At 39.9% G+C, this 27,721-nt stretch overlaps 1 protein-coding gene across 7 annotated transcripts; it reads right to left on the bottom strand.

The window, feature by feature from the left end:
• Positions 1-1,240: 1,240 nt before the first annotated feature.
• Positions 1,241-27,721, bottom strand: LOC137934063 (cystathionine beta-lyase, chloroplastic-like). Of its 7 annotated transcripts, none has more exons than XM_068778264.1 (16): positions 27,575-27,721; positions 27,419-27,494; positions 25,386-25,482; positions 25,089-25,275; positions 24,898-25,010; positions 21,030-21,100; positions 20,802-20,893; positions 18,288-18,375; positions 18,101-18,212; positions 17,077-17,173; positions 16,875-16,956; positions 3,255-3,372; positions 3,034-3,141; positions 2,764-2,866; positions 1,785-1,961; positions 1,241-1,700 (listed from the first exon to the last, which is right to left on the bottom strand). In XM_068778264.1, the coding sequence occupies exons 3-15, from the start codon at positions 25,434-25,436 to the stop codon at positions 1,786-1,788; spliced, it is 1,398 nt and encodes a 465-aa protein (XP_068634365.1). In that variant the 5' UTR covers positions 25,437-25,482; positions 27,419-27,494; positions 27,575-27,721; the 3' UTR covers positions 1,241-1,700; position 1,785. The 7 variants fall into 7 exon arrangements, with proteins under 7 accessions (XP_068634365.1, XP_068634366.1, XP_068634368.1 ...); XM_068778265.1 differs by having other exon boundaries at positions 27,606-27,721; XM_068778267.1 differs by lacking the exon at positions 27,419-27,494 and having other exon boundaries at positions 27,552-27,721.

Genomic DNA, 27,721 nt, shown 5'->3' with positions numbered 1-27,721 from the left:
AATTACATCAGTGTCACCCTAATTATATCATATCTTCAAACAAGTTTCAAGGACGAACTAATGGGTGTGCTAACTGCCTCAAGATTTTCAATAATTATCTACAATAGTTATATGCAATAACAATTGGTAAGAAAACAAGAACATCCTCTTCAAGAGTCTGAGCAACAATTTGTTTACCTGAAATAGGTGGAATAATACCCATAATAGCTGAAGAAAATAAAGGAACATCTTAAAAAAATTGAGTAGATACAAATGTCTTCTTAGTGGAAGGATAGAAACATTTCTACTAATTTGTGTATGAGAATACCCCGAAAAGATACATTTTACTATACGATAATTTATCTGAGGAACTAAATACATCAACAAAACATACACATTCAAAAACATGAGAAGATAAAGGAAAGGAAGTAACATAAGTCATTTACACCTGAATAAAAAATTTTCCCCAAGAATAGAATAATATATTTTGTTGAAAATAACACACGCACCCAATAAAGAATTATGATCAGGTTAGTAGGAATAAATGGTCCCTAATAAGAAATTATATGAAAATAAGATAAAGCACGAGTCACAAATTTGGTTATTAATGGGTTGTTTATTCAGTAATACAAAAACATAATGATAGAAAAGTACTATTTTTGGACATTTGTCTCTTCTAAATACTGAAAAATAAAATTCTTCTTGTTCGGTTTTGTTCCATTGGTATTTTTTTCATTTTTTTCTTATATGAGCAAATAGAATATCGTTTTGTTATATCTTCTTATAAGACGATTTAGGATAAAAATTCTCTTACTTAAGGCACAAATATTAGGAAATTTTGATCAAAATATTAAATATTCTTTATTGAAAACTTTTTAATGATTTTTACTATCCCTTTTTCGTGGAACTTGAAAAATATTTTTACTACTGATTTCTGGATTCCCTTACGTGAATCTTTTTTCTTCCGGATGACCGTGCCCATTCGAGCTCGTGTGCGATCCGACTCCATTCCTTATGTCAAAAGGATTGTCAAGGGGGCCTGCTCCACATCATGAACAAGCCTCCCGCGAGGTTCATGGTAGAACATATCGATGACAAACGGCAATTCCAAGAACCCCCTTTTAATCCTAGAGGAAGCTGAAATCCACTTGCGAGTGACGAGGAACGATTGCCTAATTTCACATTTCTTAAAGAGCAAAGGGCAGAATAATTAGAAATCCAAGTGAATGACACTATGCTCATTAGTAGCGAAAAGGGGAAGTAAAAGAACACATTTCACACAACTCTATTGGAGTTCAAACCCAGAATCTTTGGTTCCATAGACCAGACCTTATCACAACTCGATGACTTTGACTCAGATTTGACTCAACTCGGTCCATTTATTTTGAGCAACGTACTCACAAATTTAAATGACTCAAAATTTTAAAATATAATGCAACAATTAATTCCAAATTTGTGAAGAAAAAGTAGACGATCAGAAGCACTAGATTATTTAATAACAACTTCAGTAAGATGATTAAATATTCAGATTGAAGAAACAAATAACGAAATGCTAGTGATACCAAGCATCCTAATTGGATAACGTCTCGTACCTTAGGATGCCCAATTCGGGTGCCTGAAGTGAAATCCTAAACCCGAATCCAGCACCCTGATCTTATAGCTGTCTTCCCAGTCCAAATGAAAGGCAGCATCAACTAAGCAAAATAGAATCAACCTAGTACCTGGAAAGAGGCCATGCAAGAAAACTTTTAATGATTTTTGAAACAAAAAGGGAGAATAGCTGGAAGAACCTCACAAATGCTCACCTTAGAAGGGTCCAGAATTGATTGCATTGTCCAAATCTGCTATTAGATCTTCAACGTCTTCAATTCCAACCGAGATTCGAATAAGATCTTCAGTCAGTCCTCTGGATTCCCGAACTGAGGTTGGTATGCTTGCATGAGACATAAAGCATGGCAAGCTTATGAGTGACTTTACACTACCTGTAATCACAAAAAAGTGTTATATACATGATACAATTCTAACGAAAGACAAGATAGGCTAATTATTGTTAACCTACACCGTCTGGGAAAGTAATGCAGTGGTTTGGGATGGGGAAATAAGAACAGGAACAAAAATAAGAGTACATAAACAGATGTTACAATTGACAGACCATTAGAGCCAGTAAAAAAAGGCGGAAAATTATTCCTGTCAGTGCCATTTTAGATGAGACACTAAAATCTATTCTCCTAGGAGGAAGAAAAGAGAAAACAATTCCTCTTTCCCCAATAAGAAATGCTAAAAGAATTACTGCATTAAACCCAACATAAACCCCTAGGGAGGCATTTTGTAAGAAATTACTAGACTAATTAAAGCACATACTTTATGAATATAGAAACATATTCTCCATCCAGTTTCTATATAAACACTAACACCCTAAATATGATTTCTGTTAAAATCATCATTGATATGATTTCTTCATTGCCTCTTCTGCTCACTACAAGTTTTAATCCTTTCTTCAACATGCTATTCTGTGAATAAGAAAACCAAACCCTCTTCCTCTTTTCTTTATAAATAAATAATGAATATGGTAGACTAGATAATAATTTCCTAAGGTCACCATAAAAAATGGTCAGAGAGAAAAAGGTATCTTTCACAAACTTTCTCCATTACAAAAATGTCAAATGACCATTCTGATTCCTGCAGAAATATTGTCCCCATGGGAACACTAACCCCTGAGAACATACCAGAGTATAAAACTACGAATCAAACATGAAATATTTTTGAACCAGGAGGATGGTTTACCAAAGCTAACAGTAATGCTGAAATACTTGGTGGTTTCAACAATGTGTTTTGAGAGAGAAAGCGACCCTGTTAAAAAACTCAGAACAGAACCGGCACCTCTTGCCTGCAAGTGTAAAATGTTTCCAGTTTTCATCATTAATGCCAGCAATAGTTTCCAAATATAGAAAAAAAATAAAACTATGGAAAGCAAATTTTCCAAGGCTAGAACATAAGAAAACTAAACTAAATGAGCAAATTTTCCAAGGCAAGACTTTTTTAAGCAAGATATACCTGAGAAAAGTGTAAAGCACTTCCAGGATGATTAGAAAGACCAGCATAATTCACTCTCTTTACCCGTGGATGAGATGTGAGGAATTCGGCAATCTTCTGAGCGTTCTCCTGCCAAGAAAAAATCCATATGGGCAAATGATTAATGAACCTGTATCAATAATGAAATAAAAGAATTTGAATGGGCTGAGAAGACTAGAAAGTACATAAAATTGAAGTTAAACCTGCTGCTTTTCAACACGTAAAGCCATGGTCTTAATGCCTCGTGCACAGAGCCAGCAATCAAATGGAGCTAGGCCAGAGCCCTCTGCATTTTGTAAGAAGGCTATCTCTTTCACCAAGCTAGTGTAATACCAAAACATGAAAAAATCAAAATTTGGGTGAAGGAGGTGGAGAAAATTGAAAGAAAAAAGAGAATTAAAAGGAAGAAATTTCTGAAGAGCCTGAAAGGCTTCGTTGGGAATTGTGGACGAATTCCCAGACTTCTTAAATAGGTGTTTTACATTAAAATTACAAAAATGCCCCTATACACTTTGATAAACCTTAATCTCTTTGTATCTCCCTAACTGCACATCCTATGTAGATGAAAATTTAACCACTAATATAATTTAACATGCAGAACAAGATTACATAAAGAAAATTAACCACTGAAGTGGTAAAATGACCAAAATACCCATAAAAGATAAAATAACCAAACTACCCCTAGATGCATTTTCTAACACCCCCTCAAACTGGAGCGTATATATCTAGGAGTCCCAGTTTGTTGCAGAATGATATAAATTCTCGTTTGTCAAAGGCCTTAGTGAAGACATCTCCCAACTGATCTCCAAACCAAACAAACGGAGTTACTACCTCCTTTTTTATCACTGCATCTCGAATGAATTGGCAATCCACTTTTATATGGTTAGTCCTCTCACGGAAAACTGGGTTACTTGCAATAAAGATCACAGCTTGATTATCTCAAAACATGTTCATCGGCTCATCCTGGTTGAAACCCAACTCTCGTGAGACTGACCTAACCCACATCAACTCGTTCACTGTGTCAGCCATCACCCTGTACTCAGCTTCTACACTAGACCGGACTACAACATTCTGCTTTTTACTTCGCCAACAAACCAAATTTCCTCCTGGGAAGACACAATATCCAGAGGTTGACTTTTTGTCTAGTTGGGACCCTGCATAGTCTTCATAAGAGAAAACATCTATCTCTATATGATTGTTAGGTCTAAAGAAAAAACTTTTTTTCCCGGTGCTCCTTTCAAATACCTCCAAATTCTTTGCACAGCTTCTAAGTGTACTTTCTGAATACGTTCCATAAACTAGCTCACTACACTTACTACAAAAGAAGTGTCAGGTCTAGTAATTGTTGTATAAATTAACTTTCCCACTAACCTCTAATATTGTATTCTGTCATTTAATTCATCACTCTACTCATCATGGAGCTCACGTCCCACTTCCATTGGGGTATCAACTGGCTTGGCTCCTAACAAACCATACTCTTGAAGCATATCTGTGACATACTTCCATTGTGTCATCACAACGCCTTCTTTACTTTTCGCCACTTCAATGCCCAGAAAGTATTTCAACGGTCCCAAGTCTTTAGTTTGAAAATGTACACATAAATGAGACTTGGTATCCTCTATACCAGAAATATCACTCCAAGATAATATAATGTCAACTATATAAACCAAAAGCACTACAATTCCAAAGGATCTCTTCATCACAAACAAGGAGTGATCACAATGACTCCTCGAGAACCCCTTAGATACCACAACCTGGCTGAATTTTTCAAACCAAGCAAGTAGACTCCGCTTCAGCCCATAAATCGCCTTCTTAAGTCTGCATACTTTATGTGTCTCTCATTGAACAATATATCCTGAAGGTTGCTCCATATATACCTCTTCTTCCAGATCACCATATAAGAAGGCGTTGTTAATGTCCAGTTGACGTAGGGACCACCCCTGATTCACTACAACTGAGAGCAAAATACGAACAGACGACAAACGAGAAACAGGCGAAAAGGTTTCAAACACATCAATACCAAAGGTTTGAGTATACCCCTTCGCAACCAACCGAGCTTTATATTGCTCAATAGAACCGTTTGCAATATACTTTGGCCCATATGGTAGATCACACAGTTACCAAGTGCCCCGATCTATCAAAGCATCCATTTCAACAACCATAGCTTGTTTTTAATGAGGAGACAAGAAAGTCTCCAGCACTGAAGAAGTGATAGTGCAAATAGATATGGACAAAGCAAATTTTTATAGGAGTCAGATAAGGAACAAAAAGACACAGACTGAGATAACAGATACCGCGTACCTTTACCTTTCCTGACACCCTTCTTGAGTCCAATAGGTAGATGTAGATCATTACCTCTAGGATCATGAAACAAAGTAGAGTCATGTTCCGGTGAGAGAGTCGGTGGTGATACTTCTTTTCGGCGTTTATATATCAGTGAGGGTTTCTCAACAGTGAAAGTTTGTTACGGTCTAACAGGCTCATCAACTGGTACATGGATAATTGGTGCCGGTTCAGGTGAGACAACAGGATCATATGGTAAAGACATAGAGGAAAATAACAGTGCATCCTCAAAGAAAGTAACATCAGCAGATACAAATGTTTTTCTAGTGGACGGGGAAAAACACTAATACCTCTTCTGTGTGCGAGAGTACCACAAAAATACACACTTAATTGCTCGGGGAAACTACTTAACCCTAGAAGACCCAAATACATGAGCAAAACAGACACATCCAAACAAGTGAGGAGAAATAGCAAATAATGGTGCGGACGGTAATAGAGCCTACATAGGATTTTTTTCTTCTAACACAGACAAAAGCATTCTATTAACCAAGAAACAGGCTATAAGAACAGCATCACCCCAATAAGGCATATGTATCATCATTGTCCTAGCTACCTCCAATAAATGGCGATTCTTACATTCAGCTACACCATTTTGTTGAGGGGTAAAGACACACGATGTCTGATTAATAATTCCTTGTTTTTGACAAAAGACTCAAATTTTATGACTCATGAATTCGAAGCCATTATCAGTATGAAAGATATGAAGCGAAGTAGCAAACTGATTTTTTATTTCATTGAAGAAAAGTTTGAATACATCAAAGGCCTTAGATTTTTCCCTAAGAAGGTAAACCCAAGTACACCTACTAAAATCATCGATAAAGGAAATAAAATACCTATAACTAAATTGACTAGTCACAGGACAAGGGCCCCAAATGTCTGAGTAATCTCAAATAGATGGCTGATTTTATGAGACGAGACTAGAAACGAACTTCCGTGATGCTTACCCAGTTGACACTAGTCACACTGAAAAGAAGAACTCGAAGGAAAGTCTAGAAAGACTTGAGTCAGTTTTGTTGTAGAGAACTGACCTAGCCACTAGTGCCACTGTAGAGGAAAATTTACGGTATGTAATGCCTAAATACTATTCTATCGATGGGTCTCCAGGTAGTAAAGCCCATCTCTCTCACAAGCGGAACCAATTGTCCTCCTTGTCATGAGATCCTGAAAAACACAATGAGTAGGATAAAATGTGAGAGAACAAGTCATTGACTTGGCTAGTTGACTAACCGACAACAAATTTAGAAGAAACTAGGGAACAAAAAATCCTGACTAAGGAGACAAAAAGAAAGCAAAAGTAACATTGCCTACCCCTTGAACGGGAGAGGTAGAACCTAACATGTTTGACACAGAGACTTTTTTAAATCGAAAAACAATGACAACACTCCTAACATGTGTCTGGAGGCTCCTAAGTCAAGAACCTAAGATGGTGACGAGTGAACATGATAAGCTGCCATACCTAAGTCAACACTGGTAGAACTAGGAATTGGGATGGAAGAATGAGCTACAGAGGCTGAGGTCAAGGTAACATAGATCTGGGCCTTGTGCTGAGCAATTTGTTGTTGTTGCTATATCAATTGTTGTATTTCATTTGGAGCACCAGATGTAAACTTCCTCTATCAGGAGTTGTAGAATTAGCCCATGCAAGTTTTCCAAACTTAACCCAGCATCTGTCAGAATAATGATTATTTATGTCACAATGAACACACTTCCTTTCTGACTTATCAACACCATGTCCTCTACCTCTGCCTGGGCCCTCTCCAACTCAGCGTCTACCTCTACCTCTAGAGGAATCTATAAGGGTTGATGTAGTGTTGGAAGCATTTAGAGTAGTAGCTTCCATTATTTTACCTCTTTTACTTGTTCCAGGTACAAAAGTCTTCTCAACAATCATAATCCAATTAAAAGTGGTAGAGAGAGTAGGGATTTCATCTGAAGCTAACGACATGGCCTTTAATAGCATCAAATTCAACACCTAAACCATCCAAAAATTTTGTAACAAGCAGTTGATTTTTTTTTTCTCAACTCATTTTCTTCCGTAGTAAACAAATGATATGCATTGATCTCCTGCCATATACCAAGGAATGCACTATAATATTCTGTAACAATTCGATTTCCTCTTTTCAACACAAAAAAAATCTGTATACAGCTCATAAACTCTAGAGATATTACTCCTGTACATATAAAGATTCTAGAGAGAGTCACATAGCCTTTGTTCTCTCATAGTTCATCACCTGATTTTTAAGAGTAGAATCAATACTATTGACAATCCATATCATAACCTGACTATCCTCTGCCTCCAAATCATCATTTGGAGGTACTGGAGGAACATCTCGGATAAACTTCAAATTTTTTCTACCCTTAAGATACATTTTGATAGACAGCCTAATCAAGATATTTAGGCCCTATCAATTTTCCTGAAGTAATCATGAAGGTATCCTTTCCATCGAACCCAGAATTTTCTCTAGTCGGAGCATAAACTTCTCCTTTCTCAACTATAATATTGATATATGATAAGAAAATAACTTATATAAGCTTACAGACAATTTCCAAATTAATCACCAAGGTGGGTCCCACTCATAAAATTAGGGTTAGGGCACAAAAACAATATATGCGCATTTCAACAATCCAATAACCAGCAATTCACAGATGTAGGCATCCAACAATGGGTTGGGTGACGCAGATCTCAAAAAACGCCAATTAGGAACCCAATTAGGGAAATCAAAGTGTAGAGAATGCTTCAATGATTCATAAAGACCAGTGAGTTTAAGGTTATGGTAGAGAAAAGAAGAAAAAAAACTTAATTTTGATGAACCGGCATGAAAAGCCTATAGTTTTTTCCTACCAATAAGTCGCCCTCCTAAAAAATGGCAAGAATTTGCATTAGAAAGCTCCCAGCAACGATCTACTGCTTTGATAACATGTAAAAATCAAGATTGGGGTGAAAGAAGAGGAGAAAATTGAGAGAAAAAAAGAAATGAAAAGAAGAACTTTCTGAACAAAAAAAAAAATAGCTCAACGTCAAAAAATTATCAACTAGTCCAAATAGCGGAGCGATGTGCGAGTGGGCAAACACATGGATGAGATCGTGCGCGAAATCGCTAGCAATATTGTAGGCGATGAAATCGCTGGCGATAGCATAGGCAAACGAAGGAAACATATCGTAGGAGAGAATCGGCAAACTATGCAAGTGGGTGGAGCAGAAGGAGTACGGCGATCGGCGCGAGCATATACGGTGGATCAATCAGTGCTTTATCCGGAGACGGGAGGGACGACAGGGATGTCGGCTCACCACCGGCGATCCCCCTTGAAATGACCCATCTTTGCTCCAACAGCAAGCATTGTAGCTCTATTGGATGCGAGAAAGAGGACTTTATGGTGGACCTAGGCAACAGCAATGGCAACAAAAAGAAGATTGCGGTTGACGATTCGGAAGGATGGACGGAGATTCAGAGACAACGAAAAGGAAAAGGAGAGCTTCCTCAACAATCCCTAGTTACCCTCACTTTTGAGGACTTGGAGCTCTCCCTGAGATGAATCTTAGGCAGAAACGGCCTCTCGGTTTGCATTACCATCAGGAATGGTATGAAGCGGGCGTTCATTTCGATCCAGAGTCGGCGGGGATGGATTTCCTTCAGATTTTTTATGCCATCACAGCAGAGGGTTCTTCGTCACCACAACGAAGGGAGCTATGGACGAACCCTCTCTCCTTCTCCCTCTTTGTATTCCATTACCATGGAGCCAGAGAATGCAAAATTATTCAAAGCCAAGGAGAGTTGGTCATAGTCCAAATCTACATCCCGAAAAAAGCAAGCCCTTCTTTCAACTAGACCGTCTTTTGAAATTCTCTCTCCTCCTCAATGAAAACCACCCGAACCCTCTCCACACTCTAGCGACCACATTTCCTTTTCTAACACCCTCCGAAGTTCCAAATCAACATCCCCCCTCTAGGGATCTAAGCCAGTGTCCTCACCCCCACCCTATTCCTCCAACTTTGCACTGCCCGTCCCCCAAGTTCTACAAAACAACACCAATCCCTTTCCACTTGATGCCCTCACGGAGGGCCAACGCTCTCTAAGCTCAGCGGTGATCGATGAGGTCTTAACCCCATGCTAGGATAGAGGCAGTCTCGCCTCCTGGTTTTGTGATCCACTCAACATGGACTACCGGCCGGTCATATCCTTTCTGGGACACTTTCGATGGTTGGTCTCCTTCGGTTCTGTGGCGGATAAGGAGGTCGCCCTCGCCCTCGCCCTCTCTAGCATAGCACATTGATTTCAAGGCGATTAAGGATTGGACCGAGACCTCCCCCGAGAACCCCTATGGACAATGGATTTCCTTTTGGGGAATCCCGGTGGAGCTCTAGTAAAGAGGGCTCTGGATCAGATGGCATGGATCTTCGGGAAGCCGATAAAATGGGCGGACGAAACCACCAGTCAAGCCAGAATGGATGTCGCAATGGTTTTCGTAGCACCATCGTCCCCCTGATCGGAAATTTCTTTTTTCCAAATCGTGGTGGATAAGGAGTTCTTCTGGATCAAAGTGGAGTTCGGAGAATTCTCCACGGCAGACTCGTCGTCATCTTCATCCCAAAGGTAGGCCACCCATACATTGACTCCCCCCCCCCCCCCCTCTACAAGACCGAGTCATCGCTTGGCTGAGTCGAATCACCCAACCCACTTCCGACTCAGCCTCCCCCAACTCATCCGCGCCCCTCCCAATCTCAAATTCAAATTTTTAGGCTCTAACATAGGCTGACAAGACTACCACCCCAACTTTCAAACTTGACCCCTTGATAAAAGCCACCCTCAATCCTATCGCCCCACCTACTCAACCTGTCAATCACACCACCCGTACTCAGAACCCAACCGACACACATGCCAACCCTGGCCTCAAAACACTCACCCCTAGCCCTCGAAAAACCCACAAGCAGCCCTCGACTGCAGCTTTGGAAGAAGTTCACCTCGACTGTCCCACTCTAAACCCTCTTTTAACCCACCCACAATCCTCGAACCCCACTTTTGCAGACCCTGACCTTGATTGCCCTGACCTCAATCCTTGTCTACCCCGCCCCCAGTAATCGAGTGCCGTAGTAGTAGACCCGAGTCTAGACTACCCCACCCTCAATTTTCGTTTACACTGCCCTCAATCCTCAAGTACCACAACAGACCCTAGACTCGGCTGCCCCGCCCTCAACCCTCGATTGCCTCCCACCCTCGAATATCACAATCACAGTCCCCTGTCCTCGAATGCAATCCATCCTCCACCCTATCAAAACCAAACAACTTTCTTCGTGCCTGCCTTCCAAAACCCCTTTTCAACCACCAAGAAGACAACCATCCCGGAGTCTTCAGCCCATGCCTAGAGATAAACTTTTTGGACCCTTGGCGAAACGGACCTCCATCGGATAAACCCACAGTTTTCCAAAAATCACCCCAAATTCCCCCTCTAAACACCACCCCGACAAGCGCCGAACCCAACCTCACTACTGAAATGATGGATGCACCATATGTTTCTCCCCAACACTCTCCTACTGATCCCGGGGAATTTTCAAACTCTAAATCCCCCACTAAAACAACTCCCCGACCGGAGATACCATCTCCACCCATTTTGGCTACATACCAAAGAAGGCGATAGGCCCACCCTGTTTCAAATCAATCCGGTGAGTTTTCGGGGAGCGTGGATGCCCCCCCCCCCCCCCCCCCCCCCCCCCCTCCCACCGTGCCTTCTGCACCCAATCATCTCTCTTTTCCACCTCCTATTGAGAGATCTCAGAGGTTGGTAGAGGAACTTCAGTCCAAGCGTGATCAATTCAATGACAAAACATGGCAAAATATGATGAATCTGGAATGGTTTTTGGGGGTGGTTTACAATGGCCAGCTTCCAAGAGATAACGTTTGTTCGAGAGTCCAAAAGGAGAATCACAAATGATTCTGATCTTTTGGAATGTTCGGGGAGTGGGTTCTATTCGGAAGCATGCAATCATTTGTCGCCTCCTGTCCCAATTCAAGCCTTCAATCATTGTGCTTCAGGAAACGAAGTGTCAGGCCACGACTACAGTCTCGCCCGAGATTTCTGGAACTGTCCATCATTCAAGTGGGCGGCCGTAAATGCAATTGGCCACTCAGGCGGGATCCTAGTCCTTTGGGACGACTTTCTTTTTTATGCTATTGATACCCTTTATGGAAGTTTCTCAATGGGGATCCACTTTTATGATCGCAGTACTGGTTCCCAATGGTGCCTTGCTGGGGTCTATGGGCCAAACCAATATCGTGAGAGAATAAGCTTTTGGGAGGAACTCTCTGAGCTCCAACTCCAATGGTCCTTGCCTTGGATTTTTGTGAGGTATTTTAATGCAATCCGGTTCTGCGATGAAAAGCAACCACCAACAACTCACATCACCTCCTCCATGAGAGAATTAGCGGATTTCATTGGCAGCGGAGAGCTAGAGATTCCCCTTCCCCTTCTCGGGAAGACTTTCACTTGGTCCAACAGATAGCAACGTCCAGTTCTCTCCAAGCTGGACCGGTTGCTCGTTGACTCAAACTGCCTCCACCTATACGACAAGGTGGCTAGGAGGGTTCTCAACCGGGTTGGGTCTGATCAATGGCCCATCCTTCTATCCTCCTCGCATGGAAGATGGGGTCGCCCCCCCCCCCCCCCCCCCCCCTCTTTAGAATCGAGAATTTTTGGCTAATGGAAGCTGATTTCAATACTCTGCCGAAGGACTGGTTGTCAAACCTTCAGGCTAGAGAGAAACCTTAATGGTCTCTTCTGATTAAGCTTAAGCTCCTAAAGAAAAAGCTCAAGGATTGGTCTTTCTGCCGTCACCGACCGGTAGGTGCCGAAAAGGCTTCTCTCCTCTCCCATATTGCCGTTTTGGACTCAACAGAGGAGGAAAGGTATCTCTCCCACCCTAAGTTCTCAACTCGTCTTTCGCTCCAAAATGAGTTGAAATTATTTCTGCACCACGAGAGAATCAGTTGGAAACAAAAGGGCCCGTTTCAAGTAGCTAATTGATGATGATGCGAATACTAAATTTTTCCACTCACTCGCTTCGTCGAGGAGGAGATCTAACTAAAATACCTCCTTATGCATCAATAACGAGGTAACGTTGGATAGGATCTCCATTACTAATGAATTGCTCAAGCTTTTCACATAATTATACACAAAGGATTGCCTCAATCGGCCGAAAATTCTGCATCTTCATTTCGCCCATCTGCCTCACGCAATCTTGTTTCTCTGCTAGAGGTTCCTTTCTCCCAAATGGAAATTGAAAAAGCAGTGATTGGCTTGGCTTGTGATAGGTTTCCGGGTTCCGATAGTTTCAATTGTGATTGCTACCGGCACGCCTGGCCAATCATAAAGGAGGATATATGCTATGGTTGGAGGGTTTTTTTAGTGGGACACCACCTTTCGGAGCATGGGTGACTCCTTCATTACCCTGGTCCCCAAAAAGAAGAATGTCGAGAGCCTAGGTGATTTTCGGCCAATCAACCTGGCTTCGAGCACATATAAGATCATTGCCAGACTTCTCGTACATTGGCTCAAGATGATCCTCCCTTTAGTGATCAACCGTGGTTAGTGCTTTCCTGAAGGGCAAAAACATTTTGGACTCCACTATGGCGGCCCATGAGCTTGTCGACCATTTCTCCCGTTCAAAGAAGTCATGTTTCGCACTGAAGTTGGAATCTGGAAAAAGCTTTCGATCGTGTTAATTTGATTTTGTTGGAGGATCTCATGTATCTCATGTTGGGGATTTGTGGAGATTCTGGATCAGGAGTTGCTTATCCTCGGCATCCTACTCGCTCATCCTCAATAGTACAGCCTGTGGTTTTTTTAAAGGATCGAGGGGGCTAAGGCAAGGCGATCCTCTCTTCCAGCTTCTATTCAACATAGTGGCGGAATTTCTTCCGGCTATGTTCTATTCAGCTAAAGAGTGCGAGTGATTAGCCCCAACCAGCAATTCTCCAACTTTTGACATTCCGGTCCTCCAATATGCCAACGACACCATGATATTCGGAGACGGAACAATGAATGGATTAGAAGAATCAACGCGATTCTTGGGCTTTTGAGCTATGCTCGGGGCAAAAGGTTAACTAGCGAAAGACCTCGTTGATAGACTTTGATATTGACTCCAGGACTCTCTCAAATATGGCTGGAATTTTTGGAGATGGCACACATGCAAGGACCTCTGGGTTCCGGTGATTGAAAAGATCGAAATGCGTCTTGCCACGTGGAAGGGGCAAATGCTTAGCAAGGTAGGAAGACTCACCCTTCTCAAATCTAGTATAGCTGGAATCCCCAACTATTTCTTATCCTTTCTACCTTACCTTGGATCCGTGTGTCAAGTGCTGAAAAAAATGAAGAGGAGATTTCTTTGGCGGGGAACTAGCCCAGACTTCAAGTATCATTTGGTCAGCTGGGAGGAATGTCTGTCTTCCCAAATATCATGGGGGCCTAAGGATCCATCTAACCAAAGACATGAATCATGCTCTACTCTAAAGTGGATTTGGAGATACAACTCGATGCCCCAAATCTCTGGAAAGATGTGGTGCATGCAAAAGCAGCTCCGCAATCTAGTGGACCGAGGAGGGAAATAGAAGGCGTTTATCATCTATCTAAAGATCTCTCTATCTCCTTCTCCTAATTTATTCCCCTGTGATTCGCTTTTATGTGGGTAACAGGCAGTCTATCAGATTTTGGGAAGATTGGTGGGTGGGCAATGCACCCTTACAAAAGTCTTTTCTAGCTCTCTTTTGCCTCTCCATGCAAAGGAGGATTTTAGTAATTGAAGCCACCTATGATGGGGGGTGGAATCTTCATCCTAGCCGAGGTCTATCGAATCCAAAAGCTCTAGAGGCCAGTCGCCTGTTGGATGCTATTCAGCCAACTAAGATTCAGGTTTGCCGCTAGGACAAGTTAATTTGGTGGCCTGATAAGAGTGACACCTTCACGGTCTCCTCTGCTTACCTTGTTATCAGGGGATGGCTCATTCACAGTTTGGGGCATGAGGTGGCTTTCACTTGGCGGCTCTGTGCCCCACCCAAAGTGAAATTTTTCATGTACAATGTCTGCCTTAACAAAAAAAAATTCAGGAGAATCTCAGGAAGCGTGGTCAAAACACGGTGGATACCACCTGTCAATTTTGCCAAGGTGTAGAAGAAACTGTCAACCACTCGCTCCTCTTATGCCCTTTCTCGTGGGGGGTTTGGACATTGATTCTTAGCTGTATTGGTATTTAGTTTTGTATTCCTGCAGATCTCCCCACCATCTGTCATATGCTTCTTGGGTCTACCGTCCCCGGCCTTGGCAAAATGATGATATCTACTTGCTCTGCTTTCATTCCTTGGGGTCTATGGAATAAGCGCAACCGCAGGTGGTTTAACGCCAAGTTTGAATCCCCTGAGAGAGTTGCTGAAATCATTTTAGGGAATATTTCTACCTGACTTCACACAAAGAAAGCCTTCTCCCCCTTCACCAGATCATCCATTAGAGACAACTGGTGTCGCCTTGCCCAGCCCAGTTCCACGTGACCTCGAAGCCTCCAAGTGTTACCGAGTGGACCGCGCCAAAGCCTAATGTCCTTAAGTTAAATTTTGATGGCTCCTCACTCGGCAACCCCAAGAAGGCTGGTTTCAGCAAAGTTGTTTGTGATTATTTGGGTAATTAGATCGTCTCCTTTGCGGACTCCACGACGGTTGAGCTTCATGGTCTCCTCAATGGACTCCGAGTCTTCCAAGGTTGGTGATTGGCTGGTGCACAAGATCGTCCACTCCTTGGTGTCATTGGGACTGTTTTTATGAAATTATAGAGATTGTTAGCTTTTTTTATTGTGTTTGGTCTCACATCCCAAGATATGCTAATTTTGTGGCTGATGTTCTAGCTAAGCAGGGAGCCTCCTTTCAATCCCTTGTTGTTAGGGGTTTACTCCCTTGAGGTTGTGTTCTCCTTTTTTCTCTCTTAATAAAATCGCCTTTCATAAACAAAAGAAAACTTTTTGAAGAGCCTAAAAGGCTTCGTTGGGAACTGTGCACGAATTCTCAGACTTCTTAAACAGATGTTTTGAGTTACAAATTACAAAAATACCACCACACACTTAATAAACCTTAATCTCCTTATATCTCCCTAATTACACATCCTATGTACATGAAAATTTAACCACTAATATAATCTAACATGTAGAACAATCTTACATAAAGAAAATTAACCACTGAAGTAGTGAAATGACCAAAATACCCCTGGACGTATTTTCTAAAACAAATAAAAATGCAGAAATTAAGAAAACAGATATGAGAACATAATGCACAAAAAGATCAAAAGAATGAACATTATCACTCCATTACATATAATCATGAGGAGAAAATTAGTGACCTAGCAACTAAAATAGATAGAAAACAACTTTGCAGATAAAAGAATTAGTGTAGAACGTCAACCACTTTACATGACTTTATAGACCAAAACAAACTCTTAAGAAAATGTGGATAAAAAAAAAAACAAAAAAAATCAGCATTTGGCAATAAGGAGCAAAGAAAAAGAAAGGTTTTTTCAAAGACAGCATCAAAGCCTAAACAACATTTGAGTCGGTATGAAATAAAATAATTATAGTAACTTATTTTTTCTTGTATTAAGGGGACAGCTTGCACTTAATGATTTTGACAGCTATCAGTAACTATTTACATTTTTTCAAAAGGTAGCAAGACCCTTCTTTAGACGTTTCAAATATTAAATTAAATGACTTCAAACTTGCAAACTTTATTTCTTCTTATACTACAAGTTTTTGTCGAATGGAATCATGTTTTCTTATTTATTTTAATTTTAATGATAAAATAAGGATAATGGCATTATTCTTAATACAATGGATTAAATGGGATCCTTATAATTTGTGTAACTTTTCTAAAGCTATAATTAATGTATCCCTCAAGAAATAAATTTTTAAAACAAATAAAATTCTACACACTCTGTTCGATAATTCTTACCAATTAGAAGGTACATGACACTTTAATGCATGTTTTTGAGTTATAAACTTTTATAAGTGAAAACACTCAAATAATAACTTTGGAAGAACATAAGTGTGTACAAGAATATAATACCTATGTCAAAATCAATAAAATCCCATAAAACTCTTTCCTATAATTCTTAACCAATTAGAATGTTTTACTTGATATTTTCACATAAGTTTATCGCATCTTTTGTGTAATAAATTTTGCAAGAGTACAAAATGGCCAACAATAACCGTTGAAGAAATTGTCTTATCTTTTTAATAATTTTTGGATTGACCTTTAGCAATCTCATATGTACTCTTGTAGCGTCTGTTTCTTTTAATGGATATTTTTTCTCATAATCATTAAAAGAAAAACTGTAGAAGAAAATAAACAAGTACAAGAATAAGCATGCTAACAAGTTCCTTCAACGTGCTCTACATATTTCTAAAGATACATATCTATTCCTATTGCACAATTCAGAGATAACAGACTGACAACCTTTCCCCCTTTACAGCCAGGACGCCTGCCATAACATCACTATGCCCAGCTATGAACTTAGTAGCAGAGTGCATCACAATATCTGCAAAATGTGAGAACAAACAAGCAAAGTTCCATTCACACATTGACAAAAGGAAAATACATATTCTTGTCTAGAGTGAACCTACAATTTTCTCTAGAGAGTGAAGCTCCATTGACATACCTGCACCAAGTTCTAATGGCCGGCAAAGAACTGGGGACATAATGCTGTTATCAACCAATACAAGAGCACCATATGCATGAGCCAGTTCTGATACTCTCTGTTAGTTGGAAGGACAAACAACATCTAAGTAGGAGAAAATTGAACTTTTGAACAATATAAAGCAATACTTAGAGAAATGCAAGAAAGTATTCAAATAGCAGTTGGGCACATGGAGTGAAGCATGTGGAAACATGAGAACAAGAGAAAGTGTGTGTGTGTGTGTGTGTGTGAGAAAGAGAGAGAGAGACAGACAGACAGACAGACGGACAGAGAAACAGAGACAGACAGAGAGCTAGTAGACTTCCTAGAAAGTAAAGGTTTAAGATAAACTCACAAATGAGTAAAACATCAAGGAGAAACATGAGAATATGTTATGGGACATCCTGGTTATGGGCCTGGGTTAAGTATCTATGTCTTCCGCTCCTAACAGGCCGGTCTTTTGGGTAGTATTGGCTAGGTGCTTAACATTTGGTATCAGAGCCGACCCTCGGTCGCGAGTTCGATTCCCGGCAACGCTGCAGAGGCTGGATTAAAATACTGGTAGGCCGTAGGATAAAAAACCCGGGTCGGGCCAGTGTCGCTGCATCGCGCGCAAAGGCTAGATTAAAATACAGGTAGGTCGTAGGATAAAAACCCGGGTCGGGCCTGTGTCATTGTGCCGCCGTGGTCGTCGGCTCGCGAAGGGGGGGGGGGGGGGTGATGTTATGGGACATCCTGGTTATGGGCCTGGGTTAAGTATCTATGTCTTCCGCTCCTCACAGGCCGGTCTTTTGGGTAGTATTGGCTAGGTGTTTAACAGAATAATACAAAGAACACCACTGACATAGGATACTGATTAAATCCAAGCAAATTTTCAGAAAAGAATCGTTGTATTTATGAAATTTTAACCCACCAAAAGTATCAATTTTGCATCATTTCAATTCCTAAAGTAACTGCTAACCCAAATAATTATTAAGCACTACATAAAATAGAAATAAATACTCACCCGTATGTCTGAAATTTGCAAACGAGGATTTGTGGGACTCTCCAACCACACAAGTTTCGTTTGGGGGCCAATTGTAGTTGCAACCTCGACTAAGTCAGTTGTATTTACTCGTCTAATAATTAATATAACTCAGTCAAAGTTTGCCACATATTAATTGGCATACATAAAGAAAGAGCACAATACTTACTTCACCAGAATTCCCTTCTTGGGAACAACTTGAGAAAGCAACCGATCAGAACCACCATATATGTCATCACCAGCAACGATTTCCTGACCTTGTAAGTTTCACACATGGATGAAGAAAAAAGTTGTAGTGAACCAAGGATAACAATTAAAATAAGAATAGAAAATAAAACAAAAGATAGAAAAATCATTTTTTATGACTATGATAAAGAAGGATTTATTAAGCTCTTTCTTAATGAACCATGTGAGGTGGGCTGGATTGAACCAAATGGTCGGGATTTAGAGGTGGATGTCCTGCTATTTCAGTTTGCAGATGATACTTGCTGGTCCTACCAGGTGACGAGTGAGCAGATTAAGAACATCAAAGTGCTATTAGGCATTTATGAAGCTTTCTATGAACAGAAGGTCAACTGGAAGAAATAAATGTGGCTGATAGCTTAGTGCAAAAGGCTGAATGCATCCTTGGTTGGAGAGCCGATACTCTTACCATCCATGTACCTGGGGCTCCCTCTCTTCATGGATAGAAGTTCCACTCCCCTATGGGCAAAGTAGTGAAGAAAATGGAAGCCAGGTTATTGACCTGGAAAGGGGAAATCCATTCTAAAGCAGGGAAGCTACCCTTCTAAAATCCTCCCTTGACAGCATTCCTGCTTAACAACTCTCATTCCTTCTCTACCCAACCAGCATACTAGAGAGAATTTAAAAGCTCGAGAGGAGCTTATTCTGAAAAGGAACTAAGGGCTTCAAATTCCACATGGTCAACTAGAAGGAGACTTGTCAGGCCAAGGAAGAGGGAGGCCTGGGCATTAGAAGAGTGAAAGACATCAACAAGGCTTTTTTATTAAATGGACCAGGAAATTCGCCAATCAGGACAATACTATTTGGCAGAAAATCATTCTGGCTAAGCTGGGTATGGCGTGTGGTTCGACAGAATCACAAGCAAGAAACTTTTTCGAAAATGCACAAAATTGTCCCATATCCCACATGGGGAGACATCATTCTAGCTGCTCAACAAGTGCTGGAAATGGCACCAACTTCTGGACTGATCTGTAGGTCGGTAGACAGCCTCTTTGGAAAGAGTATGCAAGACTCTTCATTATCTCCAGCAGCCCACGCCAGCTTGTCACTGATGCTGCTGATGGAAATATCAAATCCTGGAATCGTAAAATATGGTGGAACCTGAAAGATGATGAAATGGCGGAGCTTTGTACTCTCCTCTCCAAATTAGAGAGCCATATCTCCAGACTTGCCATAAAAGTTACACTTCTCTGGACTCCTACCACTTTTGGGAGATACAAAGAGTGGATATACACTGATCCAATAACCATCCAGGCGTAGTCCTGTGGCACTGTACACTGATCCAATAACCATCCAGGCGTAGTCCTGTGGCACTGTACACTGATCCAATAACCATCCAGGCGTAGTCCTGTGGCACTGTTTGGTCACTTGGAAGCTCCCCCCCCCCCCCCCCCCCACAAAAGTGATGTTTTTGCTTGGAGTGCTTTTTTTTTTAAATGAGCTTGGAGTACTACGAAGAGCAGGATTTTAACATTTGATAATCTTCAAAAGAGAGGAGTCACCTTGGGATCATCCTTATGGCCCACCTCCTGAGCCATTGCTCCGCTGCCAATAGCCTTTGGTACCACTTCATGAACCTATTCAATTTCCAGGGAGCAATGCCATTTTTTTTTTTAAAATCATACATCAACTGCTTTCCTACAGCCTACCTTTTTTTGAGAAAGCTACAGCCCACCCTTGCTGGGCAAACTTCTCTGGGAAGCTCATCTCGCTTTCATACCATGGACAATTTGGAAAGAATGAAACAAGAAGCACTTCAACAATAACCTTTTATCCATTCAGCAGCTAATTGAGAAAGCCACTCAACAGAATTGTTCAAGTGTGCTCCAGAACAGCTTTTGAGGGCTTCAACAGTGATCTTAACTGGAGCAACTGACGTCTTGTTGCAAATATGACTTCTCCTGCTCAGCTGAATATCCAACAATAAACACCCCCACACACCCCTGGCAACTTAAAATTATATTTCAATGATTGTTTCAAAGGCATCCTTGGATCAGCGGGATTTGAGGTGCTTTTAGAACAGCTAATGGGGAGGTAATGCTGTCCTTCTCTCGTCTGCTGGGACATTCTCAATCTACTTCAGCAAAACTCAATGAGGTTCCTTGCTTATATTACCAGCATTTTTCCAAACCGTTAGAAGTTGAAGGAGACAGGCTGTGATAAGCTGGTGTTCCAAGTCCCTCAAGCCTCCTTGGTGTCATCTCAACAATTTCTTTGAAGTCTGTAACCTGATATCTAACATTGTTTACAAATGGTCCAATGTAATTTGGAATCCCTACTCTTTGTAATTTGCTTGTCGGTCATTTGGCATTATGAAATCATCTTTCTCGAAAAAACAGAAAATAGAGAGCTCCCAAGGAGAAAGTACAAACAAGGAATAACAAGAATTTTGGGAACAATGTAACTGATAGATAAATTATAAGAAACAGTTAATAATTACCAGCTTCAACAAGACTTGTTACAGCAGTTAAAGCAGCCATTCCACTAGTAAAGCAAAATGCACGATCAGCCTTATCAAGCTTTGCAAGGAGCCTAATCAGTCAGAAACATATTGTTGCTCAGAAGAATATAATTTCCAGAGAAAAATAAGCAACTTAGCAACATTAGACAGTGATGGCTAGTCACTACTTTTAAACATATGCACCTAAAGAAAAATAACTATCCAGACCTCTCCAGTGTCTCTCTAGTAGGGTTTCCACTCCTAGTATAATCATAAGGTCCATTCTCTACTGCTGAAGGCTGCAATTCAAATAAAAACCATAACATAAAGAAAATTAGAACTTGTAGTTAAGAATCTAATGTCATTTGACATCACATAGATGCACATAATTTAGCATAACCAATACAGTGTAAACATATCAAGAACATGATAACTTATAAAACCAGAATATGGTGAAAACCCACCTGCAGGATTTACTGCTAACCCATTAACCGGGCCGATCCAAGCTGGCCGACCGGGTCTAGTTATTGCATGAATGAAGAAATTCCCCCCATGCAATAAGATGGTCGGGGGGTGAGAGTCCCTACCCTCCCTGCCATCAACAACAAGAAAACGGAGAAGGGGAAAAGGAGTAGGGTTGTAAACGGATCTAATTCGGTCCAAATATTGCAATTCAGAATCCAATCTATTTGCAGATATCTGGATATCCAAAATATTATCTGAAGTTATAATTCTGAATTCAGTTCCATCAAATAGTTCTCAAATTTAAACATATTTGGATCCGAAATCATGTAATGAAAATGACTAAATTAACAAAAAAAAAAAAACCTCAATAACATGGTTCTTTGATGAATAGAGATGTAGCCCTAAAAGCTTAAGCACATAAGACAAATACAAGAAGAAAAGAAAAGAAAAAGATAAATGGTGGCAAAGGAAGAAAGAAAAAGGAGAGTAACAGAAGGCCGAGAGAGGAGTTATAAGAGTAAAGAAGATGAGTTGGCCCACCATTTCTTCTATATCTGACATTGTATCTACCATTTCTTGTACTTGGAATCATATTCCTAGATCAGCCAATTCCTCGGCTGACAGATTAACTAAACATGGAACCTCCCTGCAATCTCTCATTGTATGGGACGATCCCCCCACCTGGTAATTTTGCTTTTTACAGCTTTTTAATATAACTCAACACTGTTTCAAAAAAATAATAATAAACGAGAAAAGGAGATGAGCAGAAGAGAAACAGAGAGGGGCTACAAGGGCTGAGAGAGAGAAAAGGAAACAAGAGAAGAAGAAAGATAAAGAAAGGGGCTCAAACGAGAAAATAAAGGAGCCTAGAGAGAGAATTTGAGAGAGAAGAGTTAAGAGAGCTAACGGATGACAACCTTACTTGTACCTAGCATATTTATCATCGTGTTTCTAACCTCGCTGCCAACCTTACTTGTACTTGGTCTCATATTCCACGTTCAGCCAATTCTTTGGCAGATGGTCTAGCTAAACATGGGACCTCCCTCCCTACTCAGGTTGTAACGGGAAGCCCTCTTATAATGTAATCTTTCTCTTGTTTAATATAGTATCACTTTTATCCAAAAAAAAAAAAAAGAGTTAAGAGAGCTAAACAAGAGAGAGAGTAAGCCAAAGCTTACCAGGGAGGAGACTGAGAGGTTAGCAATGAGGAAGAAGAAAGGGCAACAAGGGATACATCTTTACAATAGAAGAGAAACAGTAGAAACTATAATAATGGCTAGGCTGAAGATTCTATGCCAGGCTGACAAAGTCATATTAATAGACTTAATTTAAAAGAAAGTACAAAATCAAAAATTCAAAAACTTGGGAACCAGGGTAATATTTGTTGTAATATGGAACTTCTTTGAAATCACATGTTTACTAGATCCAAATTCTTAAATTCTGATTCTGGTTATGAACCAAACCAGATATCTTATTCATATCCGCACTCAATCCAAAATATTGAAATTTTAGATTTATCCAAACTTTCAGATCTAGAAGTAGATTGAATCCGGATAATATCTGGATTTGTCAACACCACTAAAAGAAAGTGTTGTAACATAAAGGAAAGTGGGGGCCCAGCCCCACCCTCCCTCCCATCTTTCCCACCAGCATGGGAACGACCCCCACCCCTGCCACCAAATGAGATGGGAAGTGGCAGAGGTCCACTCTCACTTTCTTGCAGTTCAAGAGAGAAGAGAACCCCCTCCCATCAAAAAAAAAAAAAAAAAAGCGGATATCATCTTTGATCATGAGTTGAGTCAACCGTTTTGATCGCTTGTTGACCTGGGTTTAGCAAGACCCAGTCACCATATCAAGTAAAGGTTTTATAAAATTGGTCTCGAGTATATGTTATGGTCCTAAGTACCTATGCCTTCCGCTCCTAACAGGCCGGTCTTTTGGGTAGTATTGGCTAGGTGTTTAATAGTATAATTCACAAAAAATAAGAAAATTTATCATAAGGATGATTTTGTTTGCTTAGCAAGACATTATAATATCATCATGGTTAATGTTTTCCCTAATGATTCGAAAAACATTACCTATAAGTTACAAATACAAATCTACTCTAAGTCTTAGATTAACTGATCTTGAAACCCTTGCAGAGGTAAGTGGATGGAGACATCAACATCTATCACATCAATGTCTCCAAAGATTTTATTTTGCACTATGGAACTCTAAGTTGCGTGGACATGTAAGTCTCAGGGAGACATTAATTTGTTCACTTTTTCTTTTTAGAATCACCATCAATGCCTACTCACTTAATCTCAGATCCAAGCTAATTTCTAAATTCTCTTGAAGAGGAGGTGATTTTGAATTCTTCAACATCCTCACTCTTGGATTTCTCACTTTTCAGGATTTAAAAAGTCCAATTTGGCATTTATTATTTAGTGACTATACTTTCTTACTAGAAGGCAGGATAAACCTTACTTTTACTTAGACATGAAAAGATAAGATTGCATAGGGTTAGTTCCAATTATTTTGGGAAATAAAAATGAAGAAACCAGCAGGTCCTTTGAGAAAATCACTCGCCAAACTATATCATGGCTCCACAACCATAAAAAGAATTCGCAATTATAGTTTTCGTATGCAATTGAGAACTGGTATTCCATAGCCATTCTTTCTCTCAACCAGCAGCCAAAGATCTCTTAGTTGGACCCTCCCCTAGAAGGACACATCAAATTAAATTTCAACGGTGAAGTTGATGGAAGTCCCAGACAGGCAGGCTTTGGTGGATCATTCAAAAATCACAATGCAGATATTGTTCACTCCTGCACTAGCCCAATTGGGCTAGGTGATTCCCTCCTTGTGGAGACCACAGCCCTTCTCCATGGGTCCCGCATTGCCAGCAATTATTTCAGCTCCCCTCTTATGGTTGAAGGGGACTCTCTCATAGTGATCCTGTGGTGCAAGATGGGGGAAAATCCTCCTAGCATCTCTTAAGTTTCGTTAAAGAAATCAACAATCTGGCCGAATCCTTAAGTATATCATGGCAGCACACTCTGAGATAGTAAATGGTCATGCAGATGGCAGATGATCTAGCAAAAGAGGGACCCTCCCCCCTATCTCCTAAAGATCATTGTGTAGCATCATCACATTTCTGTTAGGAATTAACATTTTTCTCATTTAATTCTTGTAGCCATCTATTTTCAGCTCCTGAAGTAATTTTGTTTCCCGTAAACTCCTCCCCCCCCCCCCCCCCCCCATCACCACACAGACACACACACATTCCTTCCTTTGAGAGTCCCATTGTATTTGTGCCCCCTCACTTCAATAAAATCATATCTTGCATTAAAAAAAGGAAAAAAAACCAAGTAGTTTGTGCCTAACATGAGAACCCTTTGGGTCAGCTAGAACCAGTCAACTTGCAGAGTCCTGAAAACATGGTGCTATCACAATATCTTATCAGGATAATCTTTTTTTCTACCAACATAACATCAAACGGGCTTCTGATATTGCAGTCATTCTCTAACACTTACTTTCTCGCCATAATTTGTCTGTCTCTAGCTAAGTTAATGCCAATGTAGTTTTGGCTCTCTTTTAAACTTCAACATAAGCTTGAATTAGTATATATAAGAAAATACAATTGCATTACCTGCTTAAATGTAGCTGTCTGATATAAAGGAGTACTAAGGGCATCATATGGATCAAAATCATTGCCGAAACATGTTAATATTGTAGCAATTCCAGGGTCCTCTGCTTTAAAATCTGCAAAGCCCAATTTAAAATTACACAGACATTTGTAATTTTCAAAAATTTCAGGAATAAAAAAAGGAAAATCCTGACCAGCAGCAGGAGAAAAGTCAATCAGGCCCTCAGTGATGTCATCTACAAAAGAAGCACTCATAATTTCTGATTCTTTTTTCCCAATACAATGGGTTTGAAAGTTCTTGGAATATGAAACCGTTTTATTTCCACAATATGAAACTTTACTCATAGCAATGATTTGGCACAAAGTTTGATTTTTTGATATCTGAACACAAGAAGGGAGAAATGACATAAAAATAAAAAATAGAAATAAGAGAAATAAAGGATATGGAGAAAACTAAAATACAATAAACTAGGGTGGTAATAGATAGTTACATTATTTTTTGGCAAGAGGGAATAGAAAGAAAGGTTGAAAGTGGAAGCCATGGAGAAGTCTTGCTGATGTAATTTCTGCCTCTTGAGTTGCTCCTGCCTTCACACAGGAATGAGATTCAGTTATTTGAACAGACCACTAAAAAATGCAAGAGTTGAGAATGTTCAGCGAGAGGATTGTATTGTTGAGCTGAAAGCAATTAAAAATACATTATGACCTTCAAAAGCAAAACCATCAATGCCAACATGGTCCAGAAACAGCTTCCCATATGGGTACAGGATTACATAAATAACTGAAGATTTTTTTTTTTTTGTTTTGAAAGTGAATAAATTAGGATTACTTAGAAGAAGTGAAATAAAGAAAAGTGGAAGTTTATGACAATCTTGAGTAGAAATCTATACTTGAGGTCAAATAAAAGTTGGAGCTCCTTGAAGTATATATACAAATTTGAAATGCAGCAAAGAAAAAGCATTAAATGTTGACTTTTGAGAAGAAATTAAACAAGTCTCTAGAATTATTTACAACTGCTGTTGGTATTAGTACTATTATTTTGTCATTGCTATCTTCTTTGAATGTTTATTATACACATATGCACCCAATATCCTTACATTAAGCACCTCTCACATGGACACTGTGCCAAATGCCCAATCCACATGTTTTATCATCATTACTACTTTTTAAAAGATATCATTAATAAGGTATAATATATATTTCATATCTATGGAAATAGTCACTGCTTTCAAGAGTTTGTGTTGTAGGAATTCAAGTACTGTGATTTTGAATGGCAAGATGTGAAGAAACACTTATGGTAAAATTCTACTAACATCTGACAAGTCCTGGTACAAAGATAAATAAAAGCCTCCATCTCCTAAAAGAAACTTATGTTCCCATCAGCTCCATATATTTTTATTTAATTTAAAACAGCCCAGAAAATCAAATCAGTCTCAGTCTATTCTAGGATTTCCTCAAGAATTTTAGAAAAAATCTCCATGCAATTACTTAAAAGAAATACAGTCGATTGGACCACAGAATATTCAGAAACTATGACGAGAAAACAACTATTTCCCTGACAAATGATCAGGTCTTCCTCTGTCTAAAGCATGCAAGAGAAACAACTCTAGAAAGATATCATTGGGACAATACTAGCTAACAACTGTTAAGCTTTTGGACCAAAACCGGTGTTGAAGAACAGGGGAGTTCGCTCTTTCAGACAGGGGTGGGCATCTCACCAAAATGCCTCACATATTATGCAAAACGTTCAAAGTTTCAGGAGGGTAAGATGAAACAACTCCAAAATTAAATGGAAATATGTCACTTATTGCCCGAGAAGTGTCAGAAATTCGAGATGCACACCACGGCTTTTGAAGAGTAATTACTTTTTCAAATCTTCCTTGAGATTCCCTTTGGGTATATGCAATTAAAATGTCCAATGATTCTGGGAAATTTAGAAACAGTTCCAAGGGGGGAGGACAAGTAAAATGCATCATCCAGTTCACTTCAGAACTCTGAAAGTGTTCTTGAAAGAAAATGCTGCTGAATTGAACTTCTAGAAATTTTTTATTTCCTGATAAAGGAAGGTGTCAGTGAGAATTCGCCAAACTCTATCCAATTCGCAGAAAACATTCGGGAAAAATAAAAGAGAGAGTGGGACGGCCGCTTCCTCTGAACTCAACCAACTATTTTGAACTAAGCTTTCTAAAGCCTATCAACTCAGAGGCTCCAAAATTGGAGAGAAATAATAAAAGTTGCAACTTTCACCAGATATTCTCTCCACACACGTAAAAACGAAGTGAAAAAGTGGGGGAAATCAATATTAGCTGTAATATGTGTCATAATCAATTCTAGGGATTCCAAAAATTAAATTCAATCACAAAAGATAGAAACTTCTTACCCTCAGAGAAAACAATATCTTGAGGAAATTACAAATAAGACTCCACCAATCTTATATAAAATTGACGACCATGCAAAAATGCTTAAACTCTTCCTATATTAAAAATTAAGCCAAAGTCAAGAAAAGAACTTCATAAAACCTTGCCTGGAAAAATAATTCAACAGCGCTAAAATGAGATGAGTTTTTCTTTAAAGAGTCGGAGTTCTGAATGCATCCCACTCTAACAAATTTTAGGCAAACGCATCAGTTATACAAAAAAAAAAAGTATAAGACTGACGAGCTTAAAGAGTTTGAATATACAACTGAAGGTGCTACAGAACCAGGAAAGGACCTCCTCGAAGATCCAAGGCTCGGAGTGGCCGGTGGAAGAAGAGAAGGCTTTCCGACAAGAGAGGACGCTGGGATACTCGTGATGCTGGCTCCTCAATGTCGAGTTTCCCGGTCGAG

This window comes from Aristolochia californica, unplaced genomic scaffold (assembly GCF_029961685.1).
Source record: "Aristolochia californica isolate CCGP_79_NKW_82.1479 unplaced genomic scaffold, dmAriCali1.0.hap1 SCAF_6, whole genome shotgun sequence".
NCBI lineage: Eukaryota > Viridiplantae > Streptophyta > Magnoliopsida > Piperales > Aristolochiaceae > Aristolochia > Aristolochia californica.
This window is presented reverse-complemented; position numbering and strand designations above follow the sequence as displayed.

Coding starts and splice junctions, on each gene's coding strand:
- LOC137934063 (XM_068778267.1), bottom strand. CDS start 25,436: ATGGCTTCCACTTTCAACCTTTCTTTCTATTCCCTCTTGCCAAAAAAT. Junction 17,174..18,100: donor TGCAAATTTCAGACATACGG/GTGAGTATTTAT, acceptor TCCAACTAACAG/AGAGTATCAGAACTGGCTCA. Junction 16,957..17,076: donor GCCATTAGAACTTGGTGCAG/GTATGTCAATGG, acceptor CACATTTTGCAG/ATATTGTGATGCACTCTGCT.